The sequence below is a fragment of the Notamacropus eugenii genome, chromosome 4, assembly GCF_028372415.1.
Source record: "Notamacropus eugenii isolate mMacEug1 chromosome 4, mMacEug1.pri_v2, whole genome shotgun sequence".
In the NCBI taxonomy this organism is placed as follows: domain Eukaryota; kingdom Metazoa; phylum Chordata; class Mammalia; order Diprotodontia; family Macropodidae; genus Notamacropus; species Notamacropus eugenii.
Window position 1 is genome coordinate 400,026,334 of NC_092875.1, and position 26,034 is coordinate 400,052,367.

Genomic DNA, 26,034 nt, shown 5'->3' on the forward strand with positions numbered 1-26,034 from the left:
CTTGCTAAAGGAGACCCCAAAAAATACTGAAGAAAATAACATCTTAAAAATAGACTAACCCAAATGGCAAAAGAATTTCAAAACACCATTGAGGAGAAGAAAGCTTTAAAAAGCAAGATTGGCTAAATGAAAAAGAAAGTTCAAAAACTCACTGAAGAAAATAATTCCTTCAAAATTACAATGGAGCAAATGGAAGATATGACTTTATGAGAAATCAAGAAATTATAAAACAGAACCAAAAGAGTGAAAAAATGGAAGACAATGTAAAATATCTCATTGGAAAAACCATTGACCTGGAAAATAGATCCAGGAAAGATAATTTTAAAATTATTGGACTACCTGAAAGCCATGATCCAAAGAAGAATCCAGACATCATTTTTCAAGTAGTTATCAAGGAAAACTGCCCTGATATTCTAGAACCAGAGGGTAAAATAGAAATTAAAAGAATCCACCAATCACCTCTGGAAAAAGATCCCCAAAGGAAAACTCCTAGGAATGTTGTAGCCAAATCCAGAGTTCACAGGTCAAGGAGAAAATATTACAAGCAGCCAGAAAGAATCAATTTAAGTATTGTGGAAATACAATCAGAATAACAGAAGATCTAGCTGTTTCTACATTAAGGGACTGAAGGACTTGGAATATGATATTCCAGAGGTCAGAGGAGGTAGAATTAAAATCACAAACACAAGACCCAAGAATTACCTACCCAGAAAAACTGAGTATAATACTTCAAGGAAAAACATAGAATTTCAGTGAAATAGAGAACTTTCAAGCATTCTTCCTGAAAAGTCCAGAGCTGAATAGAAAATCTGACTTTCAGATACAAGAATTAAGAGAAGTATGAAAAGGTAAACAGGAAAGAGAAATCATAAGAGACTTATTAAAGTTAAACTGTTTACGTTCCTACATGAAAAGATGATACTTGTAGCTCATGAGATCGTTCTCAATATTAGGGTAGTTAGAGGAAAGATAGATAGATAGATAGATAGACAGACAGACAGAGAGACAGACAGATAGGTAGATACATAGGTAGATAGACAAGACAGATGGCACAGGGATGATATCTAAAAACAAAATTAAGGGTTGAGGGAGGAATATATTGGGAGGAGAAAGAGAGAGACAGAATGGGGTAAATTATCTCACATTAAAGAGTCAAGAAAAAGGTTCTACAATGGAGGGAAAGTGGGGGGAAGTAAGAAGGAATGAATGAACCTTACTCTAACTGGTTTTGACTTAAGGAGGGAATAACATACACACTCATTTGGGTGTCTTACCCTACAGGAAAGTGGCAGGGAAAGGGATTAGGGGGATGATAGAAGGGAAGACAGATTGGAGAAGGGGGTAGTCAGAAGCAAACACTTTAGAAAAGGGAGAGGGTCAAAGTAAAATAATTGGGGGGCATGATAGGATGGAGGGAAATATAGTTAGTCTTTCACAGAAGACTATTATGGAGGTGTTTTGCATAACTACACATAACTACCTATATTGAATTGCTTGCCTTCTCAATGGGGGTGGGTATGGAGGGAAGAAAGAAGAGAATTTGGAACTCAAAGTTTTAAAAACAAGTGTTAAAAAATTGTTTTTACATGCAACTGGGAAATAAGATATAAAGGCAATAGAGTATAGAAACCTATCTTACCCTCAAGAAAATTAGGGGGAAGGGGATAAGAGGGAGGATGATAAAAGGGAGGGTAGACTGGGAGAAGAGGCAATCAGAATGCATGCCAGCTTGTACTGGGGGGAAGGGGAAATGTTCAGGAGAAAAATCTGGAACTCAAATCTTATGGAAATGAATGTTGAAAACTAAAAATAAATAAATTTATATTTTAAAAAAAGAAAATATTTATCAAAGCCAGATGCCACTTTTAAAATTAATTTTAAGGGGCTACCTAAGTTATTTGATTGTATGGGAATTTTGTTGTATAACACAGGAAAATAATGAAATCAGAACTTCCTACTTTGGTCATCTTCCCATCTTCAAATCAACTGCTTGACACTGGGAACGTATACTTCCATAGGTACTTTATAAATGATTTTTAGTGTATAAGGCTGGCCCAAAGAATACCTGAAATTCTAAATACTTGCATTAACAAAGTCAAAAATAATGTTATAATGCTGGAAATTCAAATATTCAAAACAATTAAAGACATCTTTAACTTGGTATTTTCAAAAGAGAAGTCAATATCTTTCACCCTAAACCTCCCCTATCCCTTCCACCTTCCCTGTTCCTGTAGGTCCTCCAAGTCCCTCAGGCTCACAACCTTGGAGTCCTCCTGGAGTCCTCACTATCTTTCACCTTATCCCCTCATCCAATCTGTTGCTAAGGCCTGTCAATTTCATCTTCTCAACATCTCCAACACATCCCATTCTTTGAGACTGTAACATTAGCGCAGGCCGTCATCACTTCATGCAATAGGCTCAAGTCTCTCCCTCTTCCAATCTATCCTCCATTCAGCCTCTAAAGTAAGTTTCCTAAAACAAAGGTTTGATCATGTCATGCTCCTAACTCAAAAAACTCCAGTGTCTTCCTATAGCCTCTAAAAGCAAATACAAAATGATCTGTTTAGTATTCATTGTTCTTCATAATCTAGCCCCCCGCATGTTTAGTCTTCTTAGACCTTACTCTCCAACATGTACTCTTCAATCCAACCTCATGGCTGTTGCAGGGACACTCTATCTCTGGGCTGCAGGAATTTTCCTTAGTGTCCCCCATGACTAGAACTCTTCCTTCCCTCTGACTTCTGACTTTCCTGGCTTCCTTTAAATACCAACTAAAATCCCATATTCTACAGGAATTCCCCAACATCTTTAATTCCAGTGCCTTCCCTGTTATTTCCTATTTACCTTCTTTGTAGCTTGCTTTGTATATATGTTTGCATGTTGTCTCCCATGTTTGACTTAGCTCCTTAATGGCCAGGACTATCTTTTGCCTCTTTTTGTACACCTAGAACTTAGCACAGTGCCTAGTATATAGTATGTGCTTAATAAATGTTGACTGAGACATAATTCTTTTCCATTTGTCTTGAATCTAGTGCTTAAATAAAAATAAGTTTATTTAAAAGAGGACAAGAAGGGAAGTATCCCTGAAGATTCTTTAGGTGAGCTATGGATCCTTTCAGGAACTTTAATGGTTTGATCTATAAGACCAGATTCTCAGTACACAATGATATTTGTTAATTATGCTATATTGCAATGATGTAGAGAATATTATTTAAAGAACAAAAAGGACTACAGTATCATGAATACTCAATGTTTAAGAAGATTTATCAATCCAAAGTATCTAAATGGTGGTAATCAGTTACTTACCAATACCAAAGCACTGATATAAAGTAAAAGAGGGCACTATTTGCATCTACCGTGAGAGAAGGATACAGGACAAAAGCCTTAGGTTGAATAAGGAGAAAGAAACTGTGAAAGTGCTTTTAGTGGATCTGAAAATACGAATAAATCCAGAGAATGAATTTTGGGGAAGAAAAATTTGTAGATATTTGGGAAAACCTGAGGATAAGCTGAAGAGTAATAACTTGGGCTGAAAAAAAAGAGATCAGTGTGAAGGAGGAAGCAATCTGAATGGAGAAAGGACCTGAGAAGTAAGGAGAGGGCAGTTGGCAAGGGAAATAAGAAAAGGTAAATAAAATAAACTGATGAATAAAGCAAATTAGTGAAACAAGGTAGCGACAAAAAGGAACTGAGTAAAGGTATGGTTGTAAAACTGCTATTGAGACAAAGGAAAGAAAGTTGGGTATGGTTGACAAATTGCTTAGAGGTGACTGAAATGTTGTAAAGATCTTAAATAGATGTTGAAGAAGTAAAGAATAAATAATTAAAAAAAAAAAACCACGGCTGAGACTCTCAATAATTATGGAGCCATCAAAATTTTGTGGTGAATGGATTCAGCATATCTGTAGTTCTGCTACAGCAGATAAATAATCTATTTTATAAATATGATTGCCTATATAATAATGATAATAATTGATTTATATAAAACTTTCAAGTTTGTAAAGTCCTAACTAAGGCTCACAATCCTATGAGTTAGAGTCTAGCAGTATGATTATACACATTTTTAAATGATGTAGCACCATACCTCAACCCCAGTCCTCAGCAAATCAAGGACACAACTGGCTCATAAGCCCATATTTACAATTCTGGAAAGATCTCTAGGCTATAGAACAGGATCAAGCACCGTCCTTTTAAGTGCCTCCCCTAGTGTCTGGCACCAGGGTCCCTAAAGAGCCAATGTGACACAGTTACCAATAATCTCCCAAATGCCACATAAAAAGTCCCAAGCAATTCCTCGAGCACAGTTCTTAGACATTTCAAAATTCCAATCTTTGGGGAGGGCCCATTTCCACCACAGCAGCTGGGCATAGAAATCATTATCTAGATCACTATCACCATCAGTACAAGAGGTGTACCAATTCAACAACATTCTACGGTATTTCATGATACGTTTCTTAAAGGCACAGAGCTTATACACTATTGTCTCTAGTTGCTGATTGCCTACATACAATTTATTCTCCAAAATCCCTTATGTAACGTGTGGAAGCCTCCAGTATGTGGTCAGCACCACCAGAAGCATCCCAGCGGCCACCAAGGGGTTCATTCACTTTTCTCTGCATTGCCCTTTCTTTACTTTGGGGAGGTTATCCCCTGATCCAATGCTGCTGACTATACCAACTGGTATAGGCCAGTCCTGATTAAGGTCAGTTTGAAGCTGCAGGTGCAAAGTTGGAATAAAAAGAGATATTTGTTTATCAGCTAACAGTTAACGAAAAGTTTACTTAGCCATGATATAGAAAGGATACTCAAGCAAGGAGACAGCATTGATTCAGCTAAGCCAGGCACACAAATGTAGCCTAAGGGAGAGTCACTCCTGCATTCTTTGGGCTGGCTTTTGTACTTAGGTCACAATAAAGCTCTATCAATAGCCTAAGCCTTAGCACCCCAAACCAATTAAGGAAAAACTAGACTAGCCCACATGGCAGAGACTGTTCATACCACTTAAGTCCTTGTCCTTCTATCCAGGAAACCATCCAGTTCAAATCATCCTTGAAATATTTGGTCCTACCCTTAGCATAGCCTGCAACTTTAATAAGGCTTTACACTCCCTATGCAGCAAAGCTAAAAATTATTTCATTGTTCTTTCATAGCATATGACTGTTCTAACACTAATTTACTGGAGTTATATGTTAGTTGGAAGCATTATATCTTGGATTCATTCGGTTTGCTGTCTATTATGACACTCGTCTCTTTTTATTGTACTTAATCTGAACAAATCATTCTTTATATTCTAACTATATGCTTTGCCTTCTCAACTCTATTGCTTTATACTTCATCCCACTGAATTTAATCCAATCTAGTACTGACCATTTCTGTAACTTGTCAAGGTCATTTTGAAGACTAATCCTATTTTTTTTTGCAAGCTACATATAACCTCTCAGGTCAGTGGATTCCATGAATTTAATGAGCATGTTCTCTAATCCATCACCCAAATCTTTTAATAACACTGAATAATATCCAACCCAGGAGATAGCAGAACATTCAACATGCATTCCGAATAATCTAGAGAAACAACACAATAATAAAGCAACAATGATTTTTGTAAAGCAGGGTTCAAAATCATTCTGCAAAAAGGTTTTCCAGGAAAATATTAATTGTAGACAAGAAAGGCCCCTGAGCCCTTCTAGAGAAATAGCTAGAAACAGGAGAAAGAGTACTGAGTAAGGAATGAGGCTGACAACCGGAGAGCTGAGACCATTTGGATATGGTTGCTAACAGTTGGAGAGAGGAAAAAGAGAAATACTGAGTGGAGAGGAAAGGACTGAACAGGCAGGATTAGAGTGGAGTAAAAGGCGGGGTTGGAGAAAAATTTTCTTTCTGCCATGGCTCGTTGAGAAGTGCTGCCACCATCTGGATACTGGGTAACTGTCAAACAATGGGTTATTCGAATCTCAGCTACCAGTCATTTCACAAACCCTGCATTTGTTAAACCTGTATTCTACGAAACCAGGTTATAACCTTAACAACACACAACAAACAACTATAGAATTATACTAACTACTATGGGTTTAGTAAATGCGAACTTCAGTCACTTACTGTGTGACTCTGGACAAGTCAATTAACCTCTCTGTGGCTCAGTTTCATCATCTTTAAAATGAGGGAATTGAATTGATGCCCTTCGAAGTCTCTTCCGGCAATAAATCTACGATCACAGGATCACAAGATAATTATCTCTGATGGAACTATTCACTTTGTAGATCTGAGACATTTGATAGACAAAAGGTATCTAATTCCAGCAAGATATTTGATCAAATCTTTCATGATACCTTTACAGGACAAAGAAATGGGCAGGATGATAATAATAAATAGTGAGGTAGGCTGAGAACTATTTGAAGATTATACTTGAAAAATATGATTAATAGACCAACGTGTAACGAGCTGTAATGGTATGGAACCCTGGTTTTCTTCAGTCCTATTAATTCAATCAGCAATTCTATTAGGTCCACTTGGGGGCAGTGTGGCACACTGGAAAGAGCACAAGGCATTTGAAATGAGGAGATCTGGGTTTGAATTCAGAAGACTTCTTACCACAACTGTGGCACCTTGGGCAAAAAAATCACTTCACCTCTTTGCCAGGCTATGAGAAAGGAGATTAGTAATGTTCAAGGTCCCCATCTTTAAGGAACTTATCATCTAATAAAGGAGAAATCTGACCTGAGGACAAATAACTCTCAAATGGATCTGCGATCTCTCTTCTTTCCACCCTTTCAGCTGTGGACCTGGCTTCTTCCTCCACAAAAATATCTCAGGCCATTTCCTGTGAGTCCTCCACCATATCCTTCTTTTCTCCAGTCTGTAATGAAGAGGTAGCCCTTCTCTTTGCCAAGGCTAGCCCCTATGTACTTTTCATTTCATCCCCTCCTGTCTTCAGCAGATGACTCCCACCATTCACATGTCCTATCCTTACCCTTGCCCTTAGATCTCTTCCCAGGGCAGCTAGATGGTGCAGGGGATAGAGCACCAGTGCAGGAATCAGGAGGACCTGGGTTCAAATCTCACCTCAAACACCTGACACGCACTAGATGTATGACCTTGGGCAAGTCACTTAACCTCAATTGCCTCATCCTGGGTCATCTCCAGTAATCCTGATGAATATCTGGTCATTGAATTCAGATGGTTCTGGAGGAGAAGTGGGGCTGGTAACCTGCACAGCCCTCCCTCACTCAAAACAAAGTCAAGTGCAAGCCATGTCATTATTTCTCTGATGGCATGGTCGTTTTCGGCAATGAAGAACGAACACACACAAATCTCTTCCCATGTTCTGATTCCTTCCCTTCTACCTATACACACATCCAAGCCTCCACCATTTAAAAAAAAAAGGTCTTACTATCCTCACTAGTTATCCTCTAAGTCTCCTCTCCTCAGTTAAGCCCCTTGAAAAAGCATGTTTCCATTTCCTCTACTCTCAATTTCTACACAAATTTCTACACAGTACCACATTATCAACTAGTCACTGGACATTTCAACCTGGATATCCTAGAGGCATCTTGAAGTCTCCAAAGAAGAACTTCTCTTTCTCCTAAAAACCTACTTTTTTCAAATTTCCCTAGTTACTACTGACAGCACTACTATCCTCCTGTCAACTGGGCTTGAAACTTCATTGTCATCCTTGACTCTTTACTCTTACTTATTCCACTTACCTAATTAATTGCCAAATCTTGTCATTTCTACCATATATTTTACATAGCCGTCCAGGGGAAGAAAAGTGCTGTGATCTTAGAATACATTAACAGTAGTATCCAGAATAAAGGAAATGAAAGTCCACTCCATTTCACATTGCACTGATCAGGTCACTTCTGGGGCACTGCTTTCAATTCTCCACATCCAATTTTAAGAGAAACACTGACCAGAGACAACTTTAAATTGTTACATAAGGAAAAGTTCAAGAACATGGGGATGGCTAGCTTCTCTGGAATGCTCTTCCTCCTCCTGACTTCTTCCCAGTTCCATCTTCCTTCTTCTCCCTTCTCCATTCCCACAGCTGCTAGTGCCTCTCCTCTGAGATTAGCCTCCATCTACTCTGCATATTTTTTACGTACATAGATGTTTGCAAATTGTCTCTCTCATTAGAATCTGAGCTCCTTTAGAGTGAAGACTGGTTCTTTTGCCTTTCTTTGCATCCCTAGCTCTGAACACTTATGAGCAAGGCACATAATAAGTACTTAACGCTTATTGGCTTCGTTCTTCAAAACATGTGAATAGCTGGGAGGACAGGCTCTGGGAAGGTGGGGGAGATTGGACAAATGGAACGGCAGGTTTTGACTCAATATACTTTAAAATTAAGTTTTGAGTGTTTTCTTTCTCCCACTACTCCCTCCCTTCCAATTGAACAAATTAAAAAAGGGAAATAAAAGCACTCAGTCTATAGCTGTATAGGGAAGGAAAACAGATTCCCACACTGGCCATGTCTGAAAATGCTTGTTTCTGCATTATAGGGTCATCACTTCTCTGTCCTGATGTGAGTGGAGCTTCCAACTTCTTTTCTTTAAATTCATGGATCATCACTGTGTTGATCAGAGTTCTAAAGCTTATTTTTCTCTTATCAGTTTTCCTAGCTCTGTTTACTCTATTTCAGTTCACGGGAGTCTTGTTAATGTCCTCTAAACCCATCCATTTCATAATTTCTTATGGCATAATAATTTCCCATTATATATGGCACAATTAGTTTAGCCATTCCTCAAGAGGATATCCCCTTGGTTTACAATTTTTGTACTTTCCACGAAAAGAGCTGCTATATTTTTGTACATATGGATTCTTTTCCTATGTCAAAGGGCATGTACATTTTAGTAACTTTGGGGGCACAGTTCCAAATTGTTTTCCAAAGTAGCTAGACCAATTCACAACCCCACCACCAACAGCAGTGCCTATTTTCCTACAGCTATTCCTAAATTTGTCATCTGTCAGTCTAATAGATGAGGTAGAACCTCAAAGAGGCTTTAATTTGCAATTCTCCATTAGTAATTTAGAGTATTTTTTCATGATTATTGATAACGTGTACATTCTCCTTTGAAAACTTTGTGTTCATATTATTCAACATTTATCTATTTGGGACTACTCTCAGTATTATGAATTTGAATTAGTTTCTTATATATCTTGGGTATGAGACTTAGGGAAATTTGTTAAAAGTATTTTTTTTTCCCAGTTACACATTTCCTTTCTAATTTTTACATTAGACTTGTATATAACTTAAATTTTATATAATCAAAATTGCCTATTTTATCTTGTGTAATCTTCTCTCTTTAGACTTGAAAATTTCTATCCACAGATCTGAAAGATAATTTCTTCCTTACATCTCTAACCTGTTTATGATGTCTCTTTTTATATCTGGGTCATATATCCACTTAGAGCTTTGTGTCCAGGGTAAGGTGTTGATCTAAACATAGTTTTGTGGTTTCAGCTCAATATAAAGAACTTTTCCAAAATTAAAATTATCACAAAATATAATGCACCATTTCATTAAGTACTGCGTTCCTTTGGGGGGAAGTTTTAAAACACATGCTAAATGACTACTTGCCATGAATTTCTGCAATCAATAGGCCAGACTCTTTGGCTTCTAAAGCAGAATGTAAGCTCCTTGAGGATAAGAATAATTTAAGATTTTTTTCTTTGTATTCCTAGGAACTAACAATACTTTGCACAGAGCAGATGGTAGGTAAACGTTTGCTGAATTAAATAAAAATCTCTCCTAACCACAAAAAAGCCTGTGCCTTTGGGAAAGGATAGCCAGAGTAGCTACCAGTTTTGTCTCTTCTAGGCCTCCTCCCTTCCTGGGTAGTCTAGTGCTTTCTTGAGATTTTTCCAAAGCTCAGGGTAATTGGCAGAGGGATCAAAGAGGCAAGAGTGTCTTTCCCAGGCTCAAAACAATTTAGTGCGATATGCTGACTGTCTGGAGAGCACACTTCTAGGAAAAGGAACTCAGTTCTCTAGCCTGGTAACGAGAGGGCTAGGGAAACTTTGAAATAAGCAGGTTTCTTCACAACACCTGAGAGGCCCTTTTGTGTTAATCCAGGGGCACAATGGCTTTGACTTTCTTATTGCAAGATCCATAGGACTTTCCCTAAGGAAGATTCTGGGAGAAATGTCAACCACAGAGCATTGAGGAGATTCTTGAACCAAAGCCAAACTTAGCTCTATAGAACACAAGCAGATGGGGCAGTGAGGTAGGAGTTACAGTTTCCTGACCAAGACAAGGACTTGTTCTTAGATCTGATATAAGGAGCAAACACAGACCTCAGCCTTCCCTGGTACTGTGAGTTATGTGATTTGTGCAGGTCAGATGAAGAATGTTAACTCCAATAATCCTAAGTATTTTCCCCATTTGTGAAGGCCTAAGCGGAATGTAACTGGTCCTATAGATTTTGTTAAGGATGCCAAAGACTGGATCTGGTCTCCGAAATACCAGCTTATGAGTCACTTGTTCCCTAAAATCTTATTATTCCATCAATAGTACTAGTAGTTCTAGAAATTGTAAGATAAGTGTTATAATGTAGCTCTAAGCATTTTGCCAGACCGAAGATAGGTATATTTGCATACTTTCGCCAATTACCACTTTTGTTTCACTACAATAGGCTGAAGCACAAATCAAATTTAAGCGTGTCCAAATTTCGTCAATTTCATTAACCACCGTAAAAGTTTTTTGACAATCAAATGGAAAAAGACAAAATATTTCATAGGATCGCAGATTTAGAGCGAGGGACATCTTTAGATTTAGTGAAGGGACATCTTGAGTAGCTGAAGGAAAGGTCTTCAGTTCTTTTAGTCTATCCTCAACTATCTACAACTAATCATTTATTTGGCATCCACTAAATCATAATTCTGATAGGGGTGTGGTTGACATTTAAATCCATGACAGAAAAATAATGAAAAAAGATTAACATAAGAATAAAGAGGCTTGCTCCACCTGAGGTAATAAACTCAGAGTTTAAGATCCTAGCACTAGAGCCCCAAAAAGGACCTTAGAAGTAATCTAATAACTAGTCCAATTCCTTCAATGTACAAGTAAGAAAACAGGTTCAGCAAGGTTAAATAATTACCCTAAGGTCCCAAAGACAATCCAAGTCAAGGCTCTTTCCACTATACCACACTACCCAAATTGTAATTACAGTCAATCAATACCTGGTACATATCGGGCTAGAGCTCTGACAAACCAATGGCAGTGCCAGGTCTAGAATTTCAGTTTACTGATTCCAAGTTCAATACTCTTCCTACTGAAGCCAAGATTCTGCGATGACATGACAAAAATCAAGATTTTTGGTTTCTTACACTCAGCACAATCCACTCCCTTTTCATAGCCTCAGGTTTTCAGTTCTCCATTGAAACAGGAAATCAAGCTAGTCAAGTTAGAAGGTGGATATGGCATTCAGGCTTTAGTGGTTTCCCACCTTTTCCCCCCACCCAGGGTCCATTTTTTTTTTTTTTTAAGATAAGGAGCACCAGGATGGACCAGAGGGAAGATTATAACTAGGTGAGAGAATACTCGAGTAAAAGCTTGCTGGTCCATTATATGTTACAATAATAAATACTAATTGCTCTTCAGGAGCCATTATAGAAACAAGATAAAGCGATCTCCAGTGCACAAAAATTTAAATACACACAGCCAAGAACCTGGGACTTCTTTTATGGAAACTGCAGGTATAGCCATGGCAGCTGAGGGCTTAGAAACAATCATTTAAGGTTTCAAACAAGAACATGTAATACATCTGCTAGTGAGATCAACTGTCCTGTAAAAAGAATTTTTATTAACTTACATTAGTTGCCAACAGCCCATTTCCTGGTAAATAATCATTACTGCTGTTATCTATAAACTAGTTATACCTGTCACTGCTCGTTCCTCAGAGATCACTGTATATCACCTTTACAGAATAAAAAGCGTTTTAAACTGGCACAGAGAATCAGGCGGTCTGGCATCACTTGCCAGACCAACAGAGCTATTCGAGTAATTCCAAAATGCGCTTACCAACCAAACCCGTGTTAATCTTTTATTTCCTGTAGATTCAGCTACATTCACTCACCCCTTTGGAGTGTTGACTTTCACACTTTTTTCATTTGTGCATTGAAAAATCAGCCACGGTGGGAACTCTAAACCCCGCTTTTCCCCCCCAAATATGCAAGCAGCAATTACCTTGGGGAAGCAACCATTCTCTAGTGAGACCCTTTCTTTCCAATCCATTTTAAGGCGAAATGTGTCAAAAAGTGTTTGTTTTTTTTAAACTTCCCTTTCGTGCAGAAAGAAAATTCTCCCCAGACGCGCCCCTGACTGGCAGCGGCCTTGGGCCGCCTTCAGGAATCCTGCCCAAAGAGAAGGAGACCCGGAGAGGCGGCTCCGGCCGGCGGAGAGGCGCCGGGCCTGGAGACCTGCCATCCCCACGCGTGCGCACGGGAGGCTGAGGCCCGGAGAAGCCAGGATCCCACGTAAGACCCGGGCCCTCGGCGTTGGCAGCCAGCACCGGCACGCGCTCCGCATCGGACTCGCATTTAACTGTCTAGAACTTCCCTAGAACTCCAAGGTGTGCCAAGGGGCTGCATCTACGTGACCACATGGGATCCCCTGAACTACCCTGGGGGTCACCGAGCCCAGACTCAGGGCTTACGGGCCAAAACTAAAGACAAGGGTCCGAGACGGGATTTGAACTCGGTTCCTCCCAGCTCGGCGGGGAGGCTGCTTTCTAGGCCGAGAAGCCTAGCGGGGATCCCCTCCGGGGATCTCGGGGGTCGTTGGGCCCCGGTGCCCACCTCCGGGGTCTCTGCCGAGGGTCCGGCCCAGCCCCGAGGCCGCTTCTCTCTCGCTCCGGTTCTTTGTTGTCAGGCTTCAGCCCGGCTTCTCCCATCCCCTCGGGGGCTTCCTACACGGGGACCCCAAACATCCGGGCCGCCTCCCCCCGCGGCCCCGTCTCTCTACTCCGGGAGGGCTGGGTCCGAGGGGACAAAGCCACGGCCCCGGGCCCGCTCCTCTCCGCGCGGCTCGCGACCGCGAGGAAGGGCGGCAGCCTCTCCTCTCTCCTCCCGCCCCCGAGGAAGCCGTTAAGTCGAAGGAGGACCAGCGAGTGGCACGAGCCCGGAAGTCACCAGCCGGCTTCCCTCATTGACCCCGCACTCGAGGTCGCGGCCCCCGCGTGACCGCCGAGGATGCCGGAAGTGAACCCGGCGCGCCGGGCCCGGCGGCCCCTCTAGCCCTCTCGGCCCCTCGGGCTCCCAGCCCAGTCCCGCACCGGCCCCCGCCCCCGCGTCTCCGCCTCTCTCAACTCTATGGCCGAGCGGAAGGAGCCCTGGCTTCCTTCTTCCCGTTTCCGGTCGGTCGGTGGTGCCTGGGGGAGCTGGAGTCCCGCAAAGAAGGTGGGGACGTGGGGAGGGGTCGGGGGCGCACGCCCCGGAGGCCTGTCCAGGGGGCGGCGGGAGCCTTCGCGAGGGCCGCGGGCGGGGGGCTCCGAGCTGGAGGCGCTTCTCCCCCCCCACGTTCGGCCGCCCCGGGCGCCGGCGCCGCGGGGAGCGGGCGGAGAAGGCCCGACCCTCCGCCCCAGCCGCTTCCCCGCCCGGACGCTCCTTGCCCGGTCCCCCTCGGCGCCTCCTTCCCGCTCCAGTCCCCCGAGGTGGGCCGAGGCTCTCTCCAGCCTCTGAAGTCCGAGCTGGGGCAGGGGCGCAGGGCGGGTGGGGGAGCCCGCCACGGGACAGCCCGGAAAGGAGGCCCAAGCGGTGGGAGACGGCTGGGTGCTCTGGGGACCCCAGTGGAGGCCAGAGTGGGAAACCTCGTGGCAGGGGGGCCCGGCGAGTGGGTCCTCTGGCCGCCCGACCCAGGTGGAGGCCGGCCGCGTGGCCCCGGGCCGGACGCGCTCAGAGGAAGGGGAAGCTCCCTTGTCAAGTAAAAGCTCCCACGTCGCAGTTGTCTCTCCCACCCCCCTAGGACGAGGGAACGTTACGTGGTTTTAAGCCAGTTCAGCAGTGGAGCAGGACGGGCTGGGGTCGACATGTGTGTGAGCTCTACCCCCGTTTGGCCCGGTTGTCGGGGTTTATTGTAGGGACACCGCTCGGAAGGTTTGTTGTTGGAAGAAGGAGTGAGTTTGACCCGCTCTTCCCCTGCGGGTCTCTCCCCATCCACCGCCTTAGTCCTTCCTTCCTTAGCACACTTGCAACGCTCTCTTCAGTTGGGTTCCGGGATACAGGAACATGAGGGGTTGTGAAAGTTTGCTAACAGACAAAGGCACTGGAAGCTCAGTTTTTCATGGGCATGGCTAATTTAAATTTTTTTTTTTCATTTTTCACCATGACTTTTCTAGTGTAAAACCTCCAGGTCCTCAACAGTGTCAGGAATGGTCCTGCTGTAACATCTTTGGAAAGGTAGTTACTTATTTTTTTAAAAGGCATTTTAATGTCTGGATAAGTAATTTACCAATAAACTGTGTGTGCTGAATATAAATTCATTGAAGGCTTTATTCATGTGGGTTAAATACAGCTAAGGACAAGAGATTTGAATGTAGTTGGTATAGGAAGGATATGTAGAACTAACTTTAAAATTTATTATGATTACTCAGAAAGTTTTTTAACTGATTTTATTTTATTCCTGTTCTTACCTACCCATTCTGTAATAGGTAAATCTTCTAAAATCCTGTTATTTTACAAGTGTGTAACAAGTAGTCAAGACAAAAAAAATTTGAGAAAAGAGATGGGAATGATCATTAGAAACCTAGATTAGACCACTAGTTAATGGTCTTTTGGGCAAAATTAGGGTAGTGTGGATCCCAGTTGAATTTCTGTGGCTGTACGTCTATGACGCATTCCTACCGGGTGCATAAATAATGAAAGGTACAGCCTACTCTTTTAAATGAAGTGGAAACTGCTTCTTTTTAACCTAGTTCAAATACAAACTGTGTTCTCTCCCAACAACCCTTCAGTGTTTGAAACGCTGGGGACTAGTAAGGGACAATATTTGCTGCTCTTGCTGTTTATCTCAATTAGTAGAGCATACTTAACCTCTTGGGGAGAAATGAAAAGGAAGTAACTAGGAACCAGGCAGGAAACATCTTCTTGAGAGAAAGAAAAGAGCCCTCAATATGGAGTCAGATGAATTGGATTCAAAATCAGCCTCTACCACCTAAAATCTGTGTGACCTTGGGCAAATCACTTGACTTCCCTAGGCCTTATCTTTAAAATGGCCTCTGAGGTAACCTTGAAGCTCAAGATGGAGAATTGTGTGACATGCTGTAACTGGCATATCATGATGGACACTGTAACATCCTGGACCTTTTGTCCTCTCAGCCCCAGACAGGGGCTGTACCGCTGTGCGTTGTTCATCCAGCCCTAGGATCATCTTCATGCCCATGGTACCTTTGTTTTCATACAACAGATTGGCCATCTTGTGTGATTTAGTTATTGCCTGTACTCGATAGAATGTGTTTGCAAATTAACAAACTATATTCAGATTTTTCTTGGGAGAACGAAATGGACCTCAGGATTCTTAATGGCAGACTTCTGCCAGACAGCTTTGTCTTGAATATAGCAACCATGTATGAGAGTACTTTTAACTTTAATAAAAGTTCAAACAGATTAGAATGCTTTTAGAGTCTTATTGCTGAAGTGAATTTCATATTCTCTAACTTCTTGTACAAATGCCCAAAATAAATGATTATGCATCTTTAAAAATCTTCAACTTAAATATACAGTTTCAAACACATATTTACTTGATGTTCATTCATTCAGTAATTTGTTATAATATGGTAATAGGAGTAATGGGGAATTTGAGGGTTAAATAACCGCCTGTGTATTTTTTTGTGTTTGCAATTTTAATATTTGCTTAACCAAGCAGACTTTCTCTGATTTTACATAGGATTTTTCCAAGGACAGCTACAGAGATGATTGATGTAAAAGCTTGGGCTGAGTATGTTGTGGAGTGGGCTGCAAAGGATCCATATGGCTTCCTTACTACAGTGATTTTGGCTCTGACTCCACTTTTTCTAGCAAGTGCAGTACTGTCTTGGAAACTGGCAAAGATGATTGAGGCCAGGGAAAAGGAGCAGAAGAAGAAACAGAGACGTCAAGAAAACATTGCAAAAGCCAAACGGCTAAAGAAGGATTGAGAGAAGAAATAGGTTAAGAAGAAAACACTTCTCGATGAAAGAATCCACAGTTAGAGAAAAATCATTCAAAATTATGCAGTTCTTGAAGAACACTAGGGTGCTTTTGTTGTATTTTATAACAGCGTTATCTTATCCAACTCAGTTTGACCATGTGAGAAAATTTAAACTCTAACCTCAATGCTATAACTAGTAATTTTTCAGCTTGGGTACAGGAGCTTGTTGGTGCCTGTCAGTGTACATTTATACTGCAAACTCCTTATAACTCATTTTGCTGTTGCTTTTTGGTAGCTCAGGCGCTAAAGTGAACCTTATGTTAGAGAAGAGAATGTCTTAATGTGAGTTGTTGTCTAATGATGGCTTAAATGGGATCCTGTGCATGGACAGAGATTTGGAATATTGGAAATTAAGATTTTTTTTTTCTCCACTGGGGGACAAAAAAAATATTCTTCAGTTATTTAAAAAAAAAAAAAGCCCACTGCTTTCGTGACTCTTGGATGAATTTATAATCATTGGGTTGAATAATTTGCTCCACTAGGGCAGATCACTTCTCTTGCATGTTTTCCTCATCCTCTGCAATTGTTGTTGATGTCATTCCATAAATCTTTCAAAGGATCCACCCAGTGGGCTAGCTTTCTTCCTCTAGTTCTTTTAATATTGGTGCTTGGGAGAACCAGCGTAGACTTGGGCTATCTCTCTTGTGTCCTCATTATTAAACTAGCCTACCTCCTTTTCTGATCATGCATATCTATATGATGTACTTTATGCTATCCTACAGTTCTTACATTTGTTTCTTTGATATGGAATCATTTCTGGGAACAAAAGCAAATTTTGATCAAGTAACAGTTCTGATTTTGACATTGTTAATGTCAACTATACTTGGAAGATACTGGCAGTATGATTGTAAGACATTTCATATTTGTTTAATTTTAACACTGTAGAATTGTTCCATGCTTTCTTTTTTGACTGCATAGCATATTCTGTGTTGGGCAGACGGAATTCTGTGCAATTAAAAAGACTGCTGCCCACCTTCGGAATCACCTGCAGAGAAGAATTTAGGATTGATGTAAATGTGCCAGACTTCATAGGATCCAGCTTATTCATGCTCGTATTGTACATAAGAGTGAAATGGTTAAAAAAAAAAAGTTTTGTCAGCTGATTTTTTGAATGCATCCTTTTTTTATCCATTATTTCATTTTAACCTATGTGGTAGCAGTCAAGTAACTCCATTTTAGAAGGTCAGTTTCATTAGGCATCTTAAAAACAAGTTCCAAAGATACAAAATAAAACTCTTTTTCATTTGCTGTGTTGGGAAGGAAAGTCAACAAGATATGCAAATTAAATTGAAATGAAAATAGCTTAATTGTTTTTAAGTTTCAAGCAGAAGGCTAAAAATGAGTATCTCTCCTTCCTTTTGTGAAAAATAATTGTTCAGTTGATTAAATTTTGTGTATGCTTTTTATGACCTAGTCCACTATTAAAGTTTAATGGCTATGATCATTTTTTTTTAACAAATTAAAAAATTTTTCAAGTGTGTTAATCTAGTAATCCTAATTTAAGAAATAGATTAGTTATATAAATAAATTTGATACTTTTTTAATATGTGGGTTGTCTTCATATTTATTAACTAATACAAATTGTATTTATCAAAATACTGCATAAATTTCATCAGAATGAGAAATCTGTCCAAAAATTTGCCACATTTCTGAGAATGGTATAGACCATTATAACCGCTGAACTTCCTTTAGGAAGTAACATTTATACTAATTAGCCATCTTTCATGGTAAGGTGTCCACAGATCATATTTTAAAACCATCAAAGAATGACCTCTCTTCATTCTTTTACTCTGTAGTTGATGCTCATATTGAGTGAATGTCTACTTTATCATACTGTGTTAACACTGTTTCATAGGGAACCAGAGTCATCTGGACCACTAGTAGAGCATGTGCTTTGAATTTTCATTGGTGATACTTTCTGCTCTTTACACTGTACAATTCACATATAACTTCCTTGTTGTGAAAAAAATCTTTTTGGTATTGATAAATATTTTATTGATTCTTGAACACTTTCAAAACAAGTTTTGGGGTTTATTTCTGTTGAAGTAATTCCTGGCTATTGGTTTTTTGGCCAGTTTTTCCCATCAGTCTTCACGGTGGAAATGTGCGATAAATTCCAGCCCTGTGTTATTCTTTTATTGGGAATTTGGGCTCCCAGTATATTCTCTCAGCTTCTTTCCAACTCACTGGAAGTGCCGGGTTAGACTTTCTGGATGAGTTGAAAAGAAGCTAAGACTTAGACATAGAAGTAAAGAGAGTCTATACTGAAGACATCAAGTACACTCTAGTTCAGCTAGTAGACCGGTTTGGCTGAAATGTATAATATGTGACGGGAAAAAAGGAAATAAAGTTTAACACACTAGATTATAGACAGCTTTAAAAACCAGGCGATAGGGAACCACTAGAAGTTTTGAGCAGGTGAGTGAAAGTCTGGTTAGGCTATAAGTTGTTTTGATATCCTGTAGAGGATGGATACTAGAAGGAAGAGACTGAAAGATAAAGCAACTCTGGCTATTAAAGTCATCCGGGGTAGTGGCTTTGTGACTGAAAAGGGGACTAGATAAAACATGCAAAGGAGGCAGAATCAATCGTGTGTGTGTCCTTCATGGCCAAAGAAGACCACGCCATCGGAGAAATAATGACATGACTTGCACTTGACTTTGTTTTGAGTGAGGGAGGGCTGTGCAGGTCTCACTTCTCCTCCAGAACCATCTGAATCCAGTGACCATCAGGATGACTGGAGATGACCCAGGATGAGGCAGTTGGGGGTAAATGACTTGCCCAAGGTCACACAGCTAGTGAGTGTCAGGTGTCTGAGGTGAGATTTGAACCCAGGTCCTCCTGACTCCTGCACTGGTGCTCTATCCACTGCACCACCTAGCTGCCCCAGAATCAACAGTATTGGGCAAATGGATATGGAAGATGAGTCAAGATTGACTTCAGGGTTGAAAAGTTTGAAAGAATGGTGGCACTCTCAACAGAAATCTGAGGGTTATGAGTAAGGACAGATTTAGGGAGCAAGATGAGTTCCATTTTGGACATGCTGAGATTGATGGGTTGGTGGGACATCCAGCCAGTGAATGTACAACTAGAGGGAGGGAGGGAGGAAGACTGAGTTGGACATACAGATGTAGGAATCATCAGAATAGAGATAATTAAGACCATGAGATCATCAAGGGAGTACTAAAGGAAAAAAGAGAAGAGGATTCAGGATAGAGTTCTGGGGAACAGCCAGACTCAGTAAATAGGAGCCTGAGAAGGAGCAACACTTCAAGGAGGAGAAGCACTTCCACAGAAACTAAGGGAAAACAGATCCAGCAGGGTGCCATTGACTCAAAAGTTACAGAGAGGTCAAGTAGGACATAAGGACATAAAGGCCATAAGGCTTAGTAGCTAAGAGAACTTGGAAATAGAAATTTCACTTGAGCGCTGGGGTCAGAACCCAGATTGCAAGGGGGAGAGGGGTATGGAAGTGGAGGCCCTGCATGTAAACAACCTTACTTAAGAACTGTAAAAGGAAGGAGGAATGTAGGATCATAGCTTTACAGTAAGGAAAAACTATAGAGACCATTTTTAACCACTTCATTTTTTGGATACAGACCTAAAGTGCAGGTCCAACCATGTTACCTCTCCTTTTCAATAAACCCCAGTGGCTCCCTGTTATTGCCAGGATCAAATAAATCCTGTGTTTGGCTTTTAAAGTCCTTCATAACCTGGACCCTTTCTAGTTTTTCAGTCTTATACCTTAGCCTCATCTCCACCCCCACGATCAAAATCCAGTGACACTGGCTTCCTTACTATTCCTTGAACAAGACACTCCAAACTCCTACTTCCAGATGTTTTCTCTGGCCGTCTCCCATGCCTGGAATGCTCTGCCTCTTCCACTCTGTCTCTTGGCTTCCTCCAAGTCCCAACCAAAATCCAACTTTCTATAGAAAACTTGTACTAATCTTTCTCAAAGCTAGTGCCTTTCCTCTATTGGTATTTTTTCTAATTTATTATATATACATATATTATGCACACACATGCACATATACACACACATACATATATACTTCCTGGCTCTCTGTGAGACAAATGGTCATATTCTGTTGCCATCTTGTACACTTCTTGGAGAAGTTCCCTGTCTTCTGTTACCACAACATAAAAAATATAACTAGCCACCCTGTGTCCCCTTCTCACTATTTATCCATTCCTATCTATATTTGCATACACACTTTTGTTTTCATATGGCATAGTGTGTATGTATATTGTTCTGGTTATTTTTTTTTGGCAGCGCTTCTTATGTCATTCCAAATTTCTTTGTTCTTCATATTTATAATTTTACTTATAGTATGAATTCTATTGATATACCATAATTCTGCTCTTCATTAATGCTGGACATTTGGATTATTTCTAGATATTTCCGACAACAATGATGCTTTCTCTCCTTCCTTCCCTCCCTTTCTCTGTCTCTCCACTCCCCTCTGTCTCTTCCCACATATACATATATCTAATCTATACCTACTCAAATGTCCAATGTTAGTGAATGATTAAATAAACTATGATGAATCAATAAAATGCAATTTAAGTGTCAAATATAGGAGGGGAGCATAAAGAAATTTGGAAAGTTATATGAAGCATAGCCATATCTTTATACATATAAAGGAATTTGAAAAGATATATGAAGTAATGCCAAGCAAAGAAATAATAGTTGGAAGTACAATACAGAGACCCACTTAAGTATGATGTATAAAATGAAAAAAAGCATATGCAAATACTGGTGAATGGATAAACTTCTGAGAGGAGATTCAGAGTGAGTAAAAAATCACAAGCTGTTACATTATATGTATAGGAATAGTTAGAGAAATTGCCATACATGCATGTAGCTATGTAGAGAGCAGTATTATTTGTCCATATGATGACATATAATATACATATATCTGTAGAGAAAGAGCATGGTATTATCTTTCATTGAAAAGAGCTAGAAACAATTCAAATGTTTAATATTTGTGAATTGTTGAATAAATTTTGCTATATCAATAAAATGTAGATATTAATACAGAATTGGGCATGCACATGCGTGTGTGTGTGTGTGTGTGTGTGTGTGTGTATGTGAAAGAGAGAGAGAGAAAGAGAGAGAGAGAGCGCAAACAAGAACTGGCACATGTACAGAATTTCTTTGATGGCAGCCTGCTTCAGGTAGAGTCATGATGAGTAATGGAAGTGCCTTGGAGTGTTGTTGGAGCATCCTATAACTGGTTATGGTTGCCTACTGAATTTGTGGTACAGTAGAGAAGAGTGCTACATTTAGGAAGATATCTTGATTCCCATCTCAGATATAGTAGCTATGTGACCCTAGGCAAATCTTTTTTCATCCTCAATTTCTTCTGTAAAATGGGGACAATACCGGCACCTACCTCACAGGACTGTTATGAAGATCAATTGAGATAAAATATGTATAATGCTTTATAAACTTTAAAGTGCTGTGTAAATGCTGGCTATTGAATAGAAGGCTCTTTGGCTGCAAAGGCATTCAAAAAGATTAGTAACTTCAGAGAGTCATTTTTTTCTTTCAGATGCTTGATCTTGGTGGGTATCTTTGACTCTTTCATTGAAAGTGTCCAGTGAGATACAGTGTTGTTCCACCCTCTCTGAGGCCACTGGGCCTTCAAAATGAGTTTTAGTCCTCAGCCTATTCACTTGTTCTTTTCTGTTTTACACGAAGGAGTTAAACATCCTAACACTCCAGTGTCCCACGATCCCAGAGTCTAGGACGGTTTTGCAGACAGTTCACTTCAATGTCTAAAGGAATAGGGTGTGACCTTTATAGACCAGGAAGACGTGAATTCAAATTCAGTCTCAGATACTAACTGTGGGACACTGGGCAAGTCATCTATCTGCCTCAGTTGTAAAATGAGGATAATAATTGCACCTGCCTCGCAGAGTTGTTTTGAGGATCAAATGAGACATTTGTAAGATGTTTGGGATAATACTTCGTACATAGCAGGTTCTGTATAAATGTTTATTGCTTTCCCTCTTTCCCATTCTCATCTCGCAAACCCAGGGACAAGGACCAATTCCCTGAGGCACAGATAGCCCTAGAAACATTGAAGGGTTGGAGGAGCCTGTAAATCTACTAGAACAGATCCTGATGTTATCTCTACAATAGGCTGCCTTTTTTTTTCTATTAATTCTGTTATTTTTAGGGAATACTTAGGTGCAGAAACTCCCTCTATCAATTCAGGTTGTCTTCTTCTCTGCAATATATAATCTTGGAAAGTTACCTAGAGCAAATTCAAATAGAAAGGAATCCTTGTGGACAGTATACGGACTTGGAAAACCACAGATTAACATTATCTCTGTTGTATTACATTTTTATTTATTTTGTTAAATATTTCCCAACTACATTTCATTCTCATTCAGGCTGCTGTTGGAGTTCTGCAGGCTGTTTAAGCCTGATCTCTGCCAGTGCTGCTAGAGCACTGAGAAGTGAGATGATTTGCCTAGCGGTATATACTCAGTGTATATCAGAGAAGGGACTTTGAATGTAGGTTTTCCTAATTCTGAAGCTAGTTCTTTATTCAGTACATCATGCTCCTTAATTCTAATTCTATTTGTTACGCATATTTCCCCATACATTATTTTATATCTTTATTATATCATTTGTTGTGCAGAAATTACTTCATCTCCAGTAATTTTTGTCAGTTTGTTTAAAAATGTATCCAATTTCCATAGTTGATAAAAATATAGCATCCCATTTTCTTTAAGTTTTTAATCTGCTTTTCTGCATGTCTACGATCCATCTGGGAATTATTAATGGCATATGATATGAGATAAAGATATAATTTATTTTTTTCCATCTTGTCACACAGCTTTTCTGAAATCTATTAAATAAAGAATTCTTTCCCCAATTTGTATTTCTTAAAGATTTATCTAACAATAATTTTTGCCTGTATTTAATTCATTTTTTGTGATGTCTGTTCTGTTCCACTATATATTAGTGGCACCTACTTTATAAAATCTGGATTGACAAACCTTTTAAAGAAAAAAAATCAAATGAACCCTTATTATTCTTTCCTATTTTCCTATATAAACATTATGATTTCTTTATTTAGCTTTGCAAAGAAACCAGTGTTATTTTTGTTATTATTACCTTAAATGCTACTTAATTTAGGGAGTATTGCCATTTTTATGATACTAACTTAAATATTTCATGAGCTTTCCTTCCAGTTATTAAGATCTTTTAAAATTCTGTGAATTCAGTGTGAGTTATCTTATGTAGTATATGTGTGTGTGTGTGTGTGTGTGTGTGTGTGTGTGTGTGTGTGTGTGTGTGTGTGTTTAGGTAAGCCAGTTCTCATATGTTAATTTTTTTGGTTGCTACAAAGAAGCTTTTTAAAAATGTTTTCTTGTTCTTTACCAGTAGCACATAAGAATGCAAGCAATTATGTGAATTTGTCTTAGTATAATGTAACTTTGTGGAACTTATTTTTAAATCAATTGAACTTCTTAATGAAACCATTGGATATTCTAGATAAATAACTGTGTGTCTGGCAAACAATTATATTTTCACCTCTACTTTTCTCATATTAATCCCTCTATTTTTTTTCAGTCTCATGGTGATTGCCTCCATTTCTAATGCTATATCAGCAAGAGGTAGTAAAAATGGTAGCCTTGCTTCGTAGCTCTTTCAACTGGAAATGTTTTCAATTTTTCCCATGATGTGATATGTTACATTTGGCTTTCTAGTTGACATATATTACTGAGGAAATATTCTGTTATTGTTATTATTATATTTAGAAATATTCCTCTATTATTATTATATTTAGAATTTCTGTCATAGAAAGGTAGTATGGTCAAGACCTAGTTCCAGGACCATCTTTGACACATCCTGGTCGTGATCCTAGGCAACTAACTGTAAAATGCCAAGTTGCAGGCATTGACTTGCACTGGCAGAGGACGTTGACTCAACAGTGAAATCATAGGTTTAAACAAATAAACTAAAAATCATTATTCACTTATTAATATAAGACCATCAGGTAATTAATATGGGGGAAAGGGAACACATGAACTAAATCAATGGACAAAAATCCAAAATAACCTTCAGAGTTGGGAAGTCTCCCTTTACTTCCACCAGAATATTAGCAGAATGGCAGAAAAGGGCGGGGGCATGGGATGCCAAGAATCATAAAACTCTTTTCCTTAATTTAAGCATTGCTACCTTTACCATGTGATCATTGGTATTATTACTGTGTGAGAGAGTATGGGGTAATAATGAAAAGAGGGATGAATTTAGAGTTAAAAGATAGGGTTTCAAATCCTAGCTCCAATTTTACTACCTGTATGGCCATGGATAGGTCACCTGAGGAAAAAGAAAAAGTATAAAATCACTGAAGAATATTGATGCAAAAAATGGTGAACAGAATATCAGGAAAGACTTTAGAGCAATATAGTGAAAAAGATTATTTACTATGACCAGATTGGATTTACCTGAGGAATATAGGGATTGTTCAAACTTAGGAAAACATAATAGACCATGTGAACGGTGTGTATCAGTATGGGACACAAGGAATGATGGACTTATGAAGTCATGTCCAGTCTAATGCTATCTATCTGGACTATATCAGCTCAGTTTTAGTTTCTTGTCCCTAGAGAAGAGTGTGCATGTGAGCATTTGGCAATGTAACAACCATCTGTGTGAATGAAATTCGACCACTGTATAGTCAGAGCAAAGGTCCAAATAAATATCAAATGCAAATAGAGTAGTTCCAACCCAACTTGCTTAATCAAGTTGTCAACTCTGAAAAATGGGAAGTAGACAAATGTAATCACACTGCTTCTCTCTACATTTCTAACAAAGTATGATGTGCATTGTGACCAGGACCTGGTCCCGTATCAGCAATTGGAATCCTCTGTATAAAGTTGCTACTATAATGCTCTGCCCCATATTGTTACTTTCCTGGGATCTTACCCTATGTCTAGTCCGGGAGTATAATTCTTTTAATTCAATGGCTCAAGTCTCCATTCTGTTGCTATACCCTTGTCTTCTTCTCACAGCAGGACCATTATTTTGGTAAGCAGTTTAATTGGATGAGATAAAAAGATAATAAAATGCAAAGCAACAGACAAAAATCACAGAACTCACCTTCCACTCATACCCCAACCCTTTGGATCTAGACGATGTAATTACGTAAAATGTAATTTTCATTGAGATGTTTTCCCTACCTATAGCCTTCTCGGCTGAAGACTGGGTCATGAGACTTTAGGAATAAACACCAGATTATAAACACTCTGCCTCCCAGCTGCTGGGGAGACGATCAACTCTGATATTACATGCAAGCAGCCTGAAGTCCAGAAAGGATTTGTCACATTTGTTGGGGGTTCATCTGCTACCTCCTTTTCTGCTGCCACCTTGAACCCTCTTACTGCTCTTGATTCGGTCATTTTTTGGGTCACCCTCTATGTGGTTCAAAACTTTGTGTCCTTGAAATCATATTTTCATAGGAAAGATTTGATAGATAAAAAGGGGAGGGGGGCTAAAATTGAGTAGTAGGAAGCAACTCGGCTAAATTGAATTTACTAAGCTGAACAATATTTTCAATGATTCTTAGCTCTTAACTGATACAAAAGTCTCTCTTCAACACCAATATTTTCCTCAGTGATATGATATGGCTACAAATCATGGAACAGTACAACATTGGAAGGATCTAACTTGTGGGTGACATGAAGGGAAATGGGAGGGTGCACAGAATGTCTAAGTAGACGGAAGCATGTTCCCCATTATGATTTGTATGAAAAACGACAAAAAGGAGGTAGACTTGAGAAAATAGAAAATAAAATAGATGGATAGTTGGGCATGATATTAAAATTTA

The 26,034-nt window shown here is 39.7% G+C and overlaps 1 protein-coding gene across 3 annotated transcripts; it reads left to right on the top strand.

Moving 5' to 3' along the window:
- Positions 1-13,225: 13,225 nt before the first annotated feature.
- On the top strand, positions 13,226-17,726 carry SMIM15 (small integral membrane protein 15). Of its 3 annotated transcripts, none has more exons than XM_072605564.1 (3): positions 13,256-13,392; positions 14,331-14,391; positions 15,878-17,726. In XM_072605564.1, exon 3 carries the CDS (start codon positions 15,903-15,905, stop codon positions 16,125-16,127), a length of 225 nt encoding a protein of 74 aa, XP_072461665.1. In that variant the 5' UTR covers positions 13,256-13,392; positions 14,331-14,391; positions 15,878-15,902; the 3' UTR covers positions 16,128-17,726. The 3 variants fall into 3 exon arrangements, with proteins under 3 accessions (XP_072461667.1, XP_072461665.1, XP_072461666.1); XM_072605565.1 differs by lacking the exon at positions 13,256-13,392 and adding an exon at positions 13,534-13,646; XM_072605566.1 differs by lacking the exon at positions 14,331-14,391 and having other exon boundaries at positions 13,226-13,392.
- The last annotated feature ends 8,308 nt before the right edge of the window (positions 17,727-26,034 follow it).

What these genes read in the sequence shown, in the direction of transcription:
- SMIM15 (XM_072605566.1), top strand. Translation starts at nt 15,903, where the DNA reads ATGATTGATGTAAAAGCTTGGGCTGAGTATGTTGTGGAGTGGGCTGCA.